We start from the raw sequence: 11,962 nt of genomic DNA, 5'->3' as shown, positions 1-11,962 counted from the left end.
GCCATTTGCTGTATTTGCTCACTGTTTACATCTTCTTTTTCACGAGGTTATAAATCATCAACCATATGATCAGAAAGCAGATGTATTCAGTTTTGCTATAGTACTGTGGGAGCTCGTGACAGCCAAGGCATGTCCTATAGTTACAACAGACCTCAATTTAAATTATCCTTCCTTTCTAAAACAATCCTTCGAGAGATATCAACGTTGTACAAGTCAACATAATTTTAGTTTTTAAAAGTTTTTTGTATGGCAGGTTCCATATGATACCATGACTCCGCTACAAGCTGCACTGGGTGTGAGACAGGTTTGAACATCTGAATTGCTGTGCCGTGATTTACTATTAAAAGTTTTGGCATCTCAGTATCAAACAACTATCTCTAAACTTTCTAGGCAACCTCCCCTCCCTGCAGGCCAGTTAATAGTGTGTGATATGCTGTACTTGTATAATGATCTAACAGTTCATCTGATTTAAATTTAATGAATTAACATGGTTATCCAGTGTTCATGCCTATTATTGGACAAGCAGACACTAAATTCTTCCACTTCTAAATGAGAGAAGTAAACCTTATTAACATGTCAAATATCATTGCTTCTGAAATGACACTTAAATTTCAGTGTGCACCTCAAAATAGGGTGTAGAATAGATTTAGGATGTTAGTGTATTTGGCACCTAGAACACATGTATTAAACAGTTTCAATTCCTCCATTAGCATTTTAATGCCTCTCAAGAGTCTTTAATATATGACTCGCAAATGTGACTCATTACAAAAGAAAAGCTTCTGATATCTGTACCTAACAGTTATGTTCTGTATTCTACTTTCTAGGGACTACGTCCAGATATTCCCAGAAATGCACACCCCAAGCTGTTAGAACTAATGCAGAGATGTTGGGAAGCAGCTCCGGACAGTAGGCCTTCCTTCGCCGAAATAACAGCTGAACTTGAAAATCTCGTTCAAGATGTTCAGGTGCGAACACCCACCCACAATCACCTTGAGCCATAAATTTCATTCTCCTTTGCATCTTTTTTCTCCAATAAAATTGGTCTTGTTCTACATTTAATCCCAGTATGTAAATTTCAGAAAATTTCAGAAATAACGAACGGCTCTTGCTCTTGAACATTCCCAGTATGCGATATTTAAAGCGGCTCATTTTCAGGCATTTGGGTGAGGATTTTCCTTTTTGTTTTATTTTGTTTTGTTTTGTTTTGTTCTTCAATTAGATGTGAGGTTATTTTGTACATCTGAGCGAAGAAAAATTTCAGAAGGCTGTCCAATACAGAGTGAGAGGGAGAAGAGTATCGTTATATGCGTGTGTAGTTAGTCTATACTCTTCCACGGACTTGAAGCAACATCATGATAAATTTCACTGTGAAAATTGTTTAGAGCAATTATGTACTTTTGAAGAATGAATACTCTAGAACCGGTGCATGCTTTTTGTAATAGCTCCAGGTCTTCGATTATTGGCATTTTCTTTTTGACAAATGTGGTTGGTAAACTTGTTTCACCTTGAAATAGAAGTAAAATTTGATTAGTTAAAGCAGGAATGACAACCGGGCAATTCTGGCATGCCGCAAAGTGTGGCCGCCTAAATGCAAGCAGGATTCTGGCAAATACGCTTTACTGTTTCTTTCCTTTTTCCTTTTCTTATTTTTTTGGGGGTGAATTTAGTGTTGGTTTGGCAGTTATGTTTAAGGTTGGATGACATCTAGGGTATTAGGGAAGAATTTCACTCCACTTCTCGGTGTTTCACAATCCTCTTCCCCCCCCCATTGGCAATTGGGGAGGATTGCGTCCCTTGTCATTTCTTCCATTTCCGTTTCTTCCGCTCTCTTACTTCAACAAAGGATTCGCTATATCTTATCATCCTTTAGTACTTATTCCCTTTCCTTTATCTCTTTCTCTTTTCCCAATGGCAAGTGTATGAATTTCCCGATCTTGAAAACGTAAGATGATGACCTTTCATTATCATCCAAGTCTCAAGAGTTTAAGCCTGTGTCATGCTACTCATTTTAGATGCGTTTTCAGGGAATGAGAACCGGTACCAGGTGCAATAACTCTAGTATGAGCCATCCTTTTAAAATGAACAACTCAAATCGTGATAATATGTTGAGAGAGAAAAGGTGGTTGCAAAGTAGGGGAGTGGCATACTAGCCGTTGGGGTAGCCATTGGGAGTTTGGCCACCCCCAACCTGACCATTGAAGAGAGACGAACCACTCTCTCTTTCCACCTTGGAGTTGGTTTGGATACTCTCAAACCAGCCGTCGGCAATGACAAATACTTTATATAGTTAAAATCTTTTTCTTAATATATATATATAATTAGACCAAAAATTAGTTTCAATTTTATCAAAATTAAACTTGATCCTTGTAATTAAAAATTTTGATTTTATTGTTGGCTATTGAAAATGGTTGGACCATCACACTAGTCACATAAGGCTTATTCGAAAGTAATTTTAGGTGACCTACTTGTGTTTTATTAAGAATGATATGGCTATTAAAATTATTTTTTTGATCAAAATTCAATAATGATTAATTTGGTAATTTTAATAGTTATATTATTTTTAATAAGATACAAGTAGAACATCTAGAATTACTCCTTGTTCAGCCACTCAAAATAACATGCAAGCCACCTTTCGTCTTCTTTTCTTTCCCCGTATATGCTGTCGTGATTTGAGGAACGTCTGGTCCAAATCCCATTTTCAGAGGTTAGCTGGAGCGGGTTTTGCATTTGGAGTGAAAATAGTGAGAAGAGCATGGATAATAGGAGGAATCTTTCATAATTGTGCCTTATCCATATCAAGTCAGCTTGTGGAGGCCAGGGAATTGGGTCGCACCAATTCATTCAGCACAGACGTGTTGGTAAACTTTGTGGGACCCGTTTTCTCCCTCATAATGAACTATTTCTCTCTCTCTCTCGACACGATGAAATAAAATCCAAGAAAAGGACGATTTAATCACATTCTCTCTCTCTTTCTACCTAATTTTCTTACAGAGTTGCAGGTCCGCGAAAATTCCAAGGCCTGCCCCCTATATAATAGGTTAGCGGGACTCACCTAGAAAACTCCATTCAAGTACCTCTCCTAAGTCCTACCCAACCTATAGCCTACGTCGTCCTTCAAGTACAACAATATAATAACAAAAAAATTACTGGCGTGGCACATTGCGTGCCTGAAATTCATGCCTATATAAATGGGTACTGGGGTATGAAGGTGGCGTCGCTACGAATTTGAATCATCTCTCCTTCAAATGAATCCAAAAGAATCTAATTAATTTTATTTGAAAAACAAAATTATTTGTAGCCCTAACTACAATAAATTCAGCATCATTATTTATTATATTGCTAGAAAGAAATATATAGAAAAGAATCTAATTAGTTTTACATCGTTTCCGACTAATAAGGCGGTTAGGCCTGCTTAGCATACGGAGGAAAACCAGTGTGTCTGAAACTTTGACCCCGATTATCCGACTAAGTTATAAGCTGTAACATCCGACATAAGTACGTGGAAGATGGCTGGTCGTATGTGATCTTGTGCCTGACAGCTAACAAGAATCTAGCAATATCGAAGACTAATGTAAAGGAAAAAAGGAAAAAAATTATAGAAAACGAGAAAAGAAAAAGAAGCAGGAAAGGAAAGGAATGAGGAAATACTATTGTACTATAAAAAGAAAAGCAAGGAGACAAAAATAAAGACACAAGAAGAAAAGAAAAAAAATGCTGTTTGTACACTAAAATGATTGCCGTCATGATCGTTAAAAGTATCCAATTAATTGCTTTAAACGTAGAACTTTCGTTGAAAACAATAGTGCACCAAAAAATTAGATGAAATGAAATGGAGGGCTTTTCTTTTGCTTTCTTGGATACATACAACCATGAAAGGTTGTGCACAATTATTTCCCCAAGAATCAATCAAAGTATCATACGTAATTTTCTTACTTTTTTTTTTTTTTTTTTTATCCGATTGAGATTCTCTTCCATTTAAGAGAAATTGAAGATTCTTTAATAGCGACTCTTTATTTTAAATTTAATAATTTATAAAATATCAACTACTAACTTTTATTTTAGATTGTCGTTGTTTTACAACGGATAATAACAACGACCATCTAAAATCAATGGCATCTGATAATAAGTATAACATATCAAATATCAAAGAAATAAAGAATAATATAACCAAAAAACAAAAGATTAAAAACTACCGAAAGAAATATAAAAATAAAGTAAGTCGTACTTCAGTTTCAAAAGACCTTAAGACGGTGGCCTAATTGGCCTAACCATGCATGAAGCCTGCCCTAAATACACCCAAATCATTTCTTAAATTATTGGAAGAAGATAATTGAAAAACATGAATTTTTATGGATCGACAACTTAAATCAATGTATTCCTGCCAAAAAGAAGTCCAGATTCAGTTTTCTGATCCATAAAAGGAAATTAAAGATCTTCCTTATTTTTTGTGGGGTATTAAATATTAACAATATGTCAAGAACCCTACACATCCCTTAGAACAGAAGAACTGATCACATGAGTGCACGTGCCATAATGGACCAGTAGTTTTTCCATGCAACCGACACTGGAAAGGATCGTGGCCTACATCAATCGCCACCTAACCCACGTTAGGATATAATTTAAAATTACATACTATTAAATAAAACAGAAACAAAAAAAAAAACTAGGACTAAGGACTGTTGAATGTGATGTTTTGATGAGGAGGTTTTTATTTTATAATAAATAATATTTCCCATTTCCCACCATCAAAGACACGAGAAGACAGGTCGCTCAGCGGTCCAACCGGACAGGTTTGGACCGGTAATAATTGAGAATGCAGTACACGTGTCTGATAATTCTGCAGAAATTGGCTTCATCTGTCCCATTATCACCGAAATGTGGGGCATTGCTTATCATATTTGATTAATACAAATTTCCCTTTTCTCCTTCTCTGACTTTGAATAAAAAATAATAATAATAATATAAATTTATTTTTAGATATAAGAAAAAGAAATTAAAAAAGAAAATTTTTACGAGGAAATAATAATAATAATAATAATAATAATAATAATACATTGATTCTTTGCACATGACCAATGTTGGATGAGTGTGATAGGGACGCAAACAAAAAGCTCATAAAAAATATGCCAAGAGTGTGCAAGTGTAAGTAAAATCTTTTATGAATAAATATTTACAAATAATTCAAAACATTTAAAAAAAAAAAAAAATGTTATACGTTTTCTCATAACCCAGTAGCAAAAATACCCAAAAAGCTCCTTGAAGGATTGTGCAATGGCTATTTCTGTAGATTATGCTATGGAGTGGGGGGAAGAGGAAAAGATATCATAAAAGCATGCAATTGTCTTTCTTGGTTAAGTTATCCATGCAACAAGATGGTCCTACACCAGATTTCGAGGTTGTAGGGCAATTTCCTTCGATATGGTGTTCCCCACAAGATAATGGGTACTGATGCAAGAAAGTGAGAAACTTAGAAAAGTCAACAGTTTTGGTTAACGTCCGGAAAGAAACTTCATTATATGACAACCATATATTTCACATATTCATATATATATATATATAATGCGTGGGTTTATTGTAATATTTTGTCTTCATATATATGTCTTACTCAAATAAAAAAGGATGCAATTAATTAAAAATCAGAAAAAAGAAACAAATTGGTGGACGTGAGAGAATTTTCATTAAATATGACAATTGGTTTGGAGGGTTAGTGAGATTTATATGGATTCGAAATTGAAATTTTTGTGCCTTGTCCTTTCTTTTCTCTATTATTCCCCTCTGTTTGGGTGATCGAAGAGCAGCCTCTTATCCTTTTAAAATACGCTGCCCGTAGTTGCAGCCAACTTGCAGGCCCCATTTTCCCTTTTTTTTTTTTTTTTTCCATGTGGTTTTCATTCCACTGCTACATGTCGGTGAAGAAGAAAATGAGTGTATGGACCGCAAGAAGCAACTGCAGCCATTGGATGTGACACTTGTGTGATAATATAGAATCCGATGATAGTATAAAAACTTTTGAACCCAGAAAGTCATAGAGATGGGTTTTTCATTAGGGTACAAAAATTGATCGTACCAAGTTGGTGAAATTTTAATCATACTTTGGCTACTCTGGTAAAAGCTGGCTAGCGAACATTTTAGTGCGCAGTCACATCCCCCCTACAGTGTGGAGAAGGACAGAGCATTTATCAGCTTTAGAGTCCTATTCAACGATTTGATTTTATGTTAAAATAATCTGGATTCAACTGATTAAGGATCAAATGATGAAGAAGTTGAAGTGGTAAATTTGACAAATGATCAAATGATTGAGGATTTAAAGTAGAATTGTTCATTGTCTAGGAAACTGGATAGGAAAGCAGAAAAGATTGACTGAAATTTGCTTTTATCAATAAATATTCCATCTAATCTCCTTAGTCCTTGACGAGAAAGAGCTTCTCAGGATTATTCTAATCCAGTCAGCTAATATTTTCCCTTTTTTCTTCGACAGGTTTGTTGAAACAAGCACATAGCTTTGAAATGACAAAGAAAACCTAATGATCCTTATCTAAACACCTCAAATTTCCAGCACGTACATGAATCTTGATTATGAATCTGAACAAGCAGAACAATTCCATTGTTATTTGTCCTCATTCCAGTCAATTTCTTTGGTTTTTGTTTTGTTTTTTTTTTTGTTCTTAATGTCCGATAACACTCATGTATGACTAGGTGAGAGAAGGCCAAACTATTTTAATTTTTGAATGTGGGGTAATAGCAATAAGGTAGGTTAAAATACATTTTGTCATTTACCTATGTGCCAATTTTTAGCACTTAAACGTGTTAGAAATATATCAATATTAATTATCTTTATCATGCATGTCTTACCATTATAAATTGATACAATTGTTGATTTGGTAAATGGTTTTTATGCAAATGTTTTCATGATATTAACATGGTATGTTATGTCTACCGTTAGTTTCATAAACTCAAAATATAGAAGAAGAAGAAGAAAAAAAAGTGAAATGAATATTTTTTTTAAAAAAATAAAATGGATAAAATATAGGTAATAACGAAACATTCTTAAGGTTTGCATAATTAGATTCAAACAAGCAATATATAGTTCATAAAAGAAATAAAATTATGTTTTGACTTAATAATATAGTACAATAATAACAATAACAATAGTAATATGTCCTTAAAGAATAACTTAATCAATTGAGAATTACGTTTTATAAAGTAAAAGTCATTAATTTAAATTTTTCGTCCGCTCCTTAATTGTACGTGTTAAAATAAAATAATAATAATAATACACTCACCTGCCCCACCTCTTGATTAGAATATATATTTTGTAAACTCTACTGTATCTTCTGACCTTGACACCATACTAGCTAGCTAGTGTGCTATATATATATTTTGTAAACTCTACTGTATCTTCTGACCCTGACACCATACTATCTAGCTAGTGTGCTATATCTGTTCTCTTCTTCTTTTTTTCCTGATCTGTGCTTTGCCATTATCAAACCATTATAATAATTTTTTAAAATATTCACTGCTAATTATAATACGTCCGCAGGCCCCACTATTTGATTAAAACTGGAGTGTTCGAACACTCACTGGGGTAAAAAAATAGCCTTTTGCCCAACAAGAAAAATATTCATTTTTTCTCTCGGTCTTTCTTTTATTTTTTTAATTTTTAAAATCACTATATAAACTTTACACATCTGATGGTAATTTTAAAAATTGAGTAGATTAAAAAAGACTGAGAGATGATGTATACTCAGCTAAAAAAAAAAAAAAGCTTAAAACAAAGAAAATAAAAATATTTTAAATGAAAAAAATTATTAATTAAAATGTAAGTCAAATATAAATGCTTTGAAAAAATAAGCAACTAAAAAAATATATTAACTAACTATTTTTTAAGTTGGATCTAAATACTCTTAGACCCGACTATAATATTCGTGATTATTTATTATTATAAAAGTATAGTGTTAAGGAGTTAAATAAATAAATATTTTTAAAAAAAAATTAAATTAATGTGACAAATTATAAATAGTAAACAAATAAGAAAAAATTATATTTTTTTAATTTAAAAATTTTTACCATATTAATTTAAAAAATATTTTAAATTTATTTATTTGACTCGACTATTGTTAAAAAAGTTAAAAACAAACAATTGTAGATACTTTATTCGCAAATCTTGTATGTTTAAGAAAAGTCATAATTCGAAAACACCTGTATTTCATCATTTGACAGATAGCAAAGGACAAAAATGCACCCATCCCGACACTTAATCTCTATCAGCGGTATATAAGGTTAAAAAGCATTGAGAATTGTTCCCTCATCAGGCTCAAGCATTTCCCTCCATGTGTAAATGTCAATTCACAGCAAAATTGTTTCTCTCTTTCTTTCTTATCTCTCTTTTCTTCCTTTTTATTTATGATGATTAAAAACAATTTCTTTTTCTAAAAAAAGTAGTTTTTTCCACTTTTTCTAGTGGCACCGTACCCAGAAAAATAAATAAATAAATAAAGGGGAAAGCACTGTGTGTGAGAACCAGCCTTTTTTTTAGGTCTGATTTTTCTTTTTTCCCCATTTTTTTTTTTTTTTTTTTTTTTAAGGGATTATTGTTTTTTGGGTTGTGTATATCAATCCACCGTCTTGTTGAGAAATAGTCTCAGATTCTTTATGGATAAGACGTTGAGTATGTTTATAAATAATGGCCAACTCTTTTTTATCGAACCGATTTTATGAAATGAGTTAGCCCACAAATTTTTTTATAGTATTAGAGCTTACTACAGGACAAATAAGGGTTCACACTACTTACTCAATGACAAAGATTAAAAAAAAAAATACTGGTCAGTACGTGAGGGAGGCTGTTGAGAAATAGTCTCATGTGAAAAAAATCTTTGATATGTTTATAAAGAATATTTAATCCTCTCTTACTGAACCGATTTTATGAGATGAGTTCAATTTATTAATTTCTTTCACATCTAAGTACTACTCATACGCTTAAGCTACTATATCTTTTTTTCTTTTAAAGCAAACCTATTTTCACACTTTTTTATGAGCATTAAATTTAAAATGAATTTTTATTAAATTTTAATTCAATTATAATTTTAAAAATCATATAAAAAAGTGTAAAAATAAACATGAAAAAGCAAAAAATATATGTAACATTATTTTTCCACGGAAACAAAAGTGTTATTGTGAACTACGATTATTTATCACTTTTAATTTTATTTTATGTTGTCAAATTCTCAAGGCCTGCATAATGTTTGAACATCAAACAAACATGAAAACTGGCGTTTGACAGAATTAACATTTGTCAAACATCTTCTATTACGCATGTATATATATTAAAAGCATATTACAAATGATAGGTATGGAGATATTCCGCTATTGCGTAATTGGAGACAATCCTTTCTATTTCAAATGAAACACACAGAAATTCGTTAGTTATAAAAAGAGGGGCAAAAAATTTTGTAAGGGGAGGAGAGGATCCGTTTCCTGCCTAATTAGACGTTGAGGCTCTGCTATTATCAGACTATAGTTAATGTTTGTCAGACAACAGTTAATGTTGAAATAATAAATCAAGTACCTTTTTTTTTTTTTAACAATAAAGGTAAAAGTACGTGTTAGGTAAAGTGCCCACTTTACAAAATATTGTCGGCTCGTTTGGTCGCAACATTTTTCAAGACAATTCTTTTATTTTATTTTTTTTAAAATATTAACAAATGACTTTAATATAAAATATTTATAACTTAGTTCCATCTTTATGTCACATAATTACCTGTGAGATTATTCAACATCTCACTAGTTTTAACTCAATTGGTATTCAAAAGCACCCACTGCATAGTTAAGGGAAATTATTTTCTAGGTATTTTTTTGGTGTTCTTTTTTTTTAGTATTTTTCTAATTTTATGTGGATATTATTTTTTAAAAATTATGTGAGAGAAATAAGAGCTTTTTTTTTTTTTTTTGAATAATATTCATCTAAGATCACGACACTAAAAAAACACCAAGAGAGCATATAACACTTCTCCATAATTAACTCATGATAGTGAATTGCTAAATATATAGTTGCGGGAGGATTTTAGCAATGAATATTCAGATATTTTCTTTGGATATGCTTTTTATGTATACCTTTAATCCAAATCATTAATTACAAACTTTAATTTAAATAAGGAGTTTACATATAAAATGACATTTCTCTTATAAAAATATTCCACAGCAATGAGTCTCTCACACAGGACATGATATGCCCCAAAAAAGAGGAAAACAAAAGGGAAGGCGACAAATCCTTTTCCAGATCTCGAGTCTCACTTGCTTTATATGACACTGTTGTTATTCCATGCTGTTTGTAGTCTTTCGAAAAAAGTAAAATCAAATCACCTTAATTAATTCGAGTTATTTACGATTGTCTTAAACATCTCTTAACTGTTCCCAACAGGCATGCACGAGGTGCAGGAGTTGTAATTAGTGAAGTGAAGATACCCCAATAAACTAAGTAATCAAAGTACTCAATCCGGACAAATGCAATTTATTTATTTATTTATCTTTTTTTTTTTTTTTTTTGGTCAAAAATAGTTGGGGTCTATTGCCGATATATTGTTGCTGGTAGTTCTAGTGCTCCATTAAACAGGCATAAATGGTATTTATCTGCATGCTCATAAAAAGAATGTAACGGATGATCTGCATGAATAGTTGCGAGATTTGACGCCCAGTTCTTTATATAAATGTGACGCGGTTTCTGGTTCTGTTGCATGGGAAATTAAAGCCACGCAATCATGAACAGAAAAGGGGTCCATTATTAACGTGCCAGACATTCACAAGAGGAAGACAACAAAAAAAGAAAAACAAATAAATAATTGACAAAGGACCCATATGTGGAGAAACGTGCTTATTTTATTATTAGTGATCAACCTCTGCGTTTGCATAAGGTCGAAACCACTACATTCGTAAACATAATAATGAGCATAAATACATGTACCACTACAATACTACAATCGACATCATGAGCAAGAGGAACCCCAACAGCTACCACAAACTCAACGTTACTTCAAATCCGGAACTCGCTGTTCTTTGTCTACTAGCTTTTTTCAAACAACCCGTTCTTTATTTTCACGAGTTCTGTTGCTTTCCTGCAAGAAAATGTACGTTGTGCATCAGAAGACTTCAAAAGTATAGGAAAGAATACTTAGACAAATTAAAATCTAATGTGGCCCGATAAAACCTTAATTTGGTGGGAAAATATTGGTTTCGTGAAGTATAGAAAAATGCTTATTTTTTAACAAAATCTCCAACTGGCTTAGTTTTCTAAAAATGGATGGTGTAATGAAATGTTAAGGAGAAATTAGCAAAATGTAATGTAACATAAGAGAAGCTTACCATGATGCAGTAACACCATTATCTAGTAATGGTGTGGAGGAGGAGGAGATCCATAGACGTACGGGTGTGGTGGTGGTGGTGGTGGGGACTTGTACACGTAGGGTGGATGGTAAATCGGAGGAGGAGGGGGAGGAGATTGGTACTTGTATGGAGGATGGTAAATTGGAGGAGGAGGAGGAGGAGACTTATACTTGTAAACCGGAGGCTTGACTGGAACCGGAGGAGGAGGGGGAGGAGACTTGTACTTGTAAACCGGAGGCTTGACTGGAACCGGAGGAGGAGGGGGAGGAGAGCTGTACTTGTAGGGAGGATGGACTGGAACAACTGGAGGAGGAGGAGGAGGAGACTTGTACTTGTAGGGTGGATGGTGTGGTGGAATGTGTGGTGGTGGGTGCACTGGATGGTGTGGTGGATGCACTGGGTGGTGTGGTGGATAGTGTGGTGGATAGTGTGGTGGATGCACTGGATGGTGTGGTGGATACACTGGATGGTGTGGTGGATGAACTGGGTGGTGTGGTGGATACACTGGAACAGGAGGAGGAGGAGGGGGAGACTTGTACTTGTAAACTGGATGAGGAGGTGGGGGAGGAGGAGACTTGTACTTGTA

At 33.4% G+C, this 11,962-nt stretch overlaps 2 protein-coding genes across 5 annotated transcripts in view; one reads left to right on the top strand and one right to left on the bottom strand.

The window, feature by feature from the left end:
- LOC132183686 (serine/threonine-protein kinase STY17-like) overlaps positions 1–1,481 on the top strand; it is a 19,307-nt gene extending 17,826 nt beyond the window's left edge. For 3 of the 4 annotated variants that reach the window (XM_059597060.1, XM_059597061.1, XM_059597058.1), the window contains exons 13-16: positions 47–127; positions 254–304; positions 825–965; positions 1,080–1,481. In XM_059597060.1, the coding sequence (XP_059453043.1) occupies positions 47–127; positions 254–304; positions 825–965; positions 1,080–1,115 (309 nt within the window). In that variant the 3' untranslated portion in view covers positions 1,116–1,481. The remainder of the gene's footprint in view (positions 1–46; positions 128–253; positions 305–824; positions 966–1,079) is intronic. The other variant, XM_059597059.1, reaches the window with a different exon arrangement.
- Positions 1,482–10,854: 9,373 nt separating this feature from the next.
- LOC132183977 (extensin-like) overlaps positions 10,855–11,962 on the bottom strand; it is a 2,309-nt gene continuing 1,201 nt past the window's right edge. The window contains exons 2-3 of the mRNA XM_059597454.1: positions 11,356–11,956; positions 10,855–11,108 (exon numbers count right to left, since the gene is read on the bottom strand). Coding sequence (XP_059453437.1) covers positions 11,378–11,956 — 579 coding nt within the window. The 3' untranslated portion in view covers positions 10,855–11,108; positions 11,356–11,377. The remainder of the gene's footprint in view (positions 11,109–11,355; positions 11,957–11,962) is intronic.

Source organism: Corylus avellana, chromosome ca6, assembly GCF_901000735.1.
Source record: "Corylus avellana chromosome ca6, CavTom2PMs-1.0".
NCBI classification, from domain to species: domain Eukaryota; kingdom Viridiplantae; phylum Streptophyta; class Magnoliopsida; order Fagales; family Betulaceae; genus Corylus; species Corylus avellana.
This window is presented reverse-complemented; position numbering and strand designations above follow the sequence as displayed.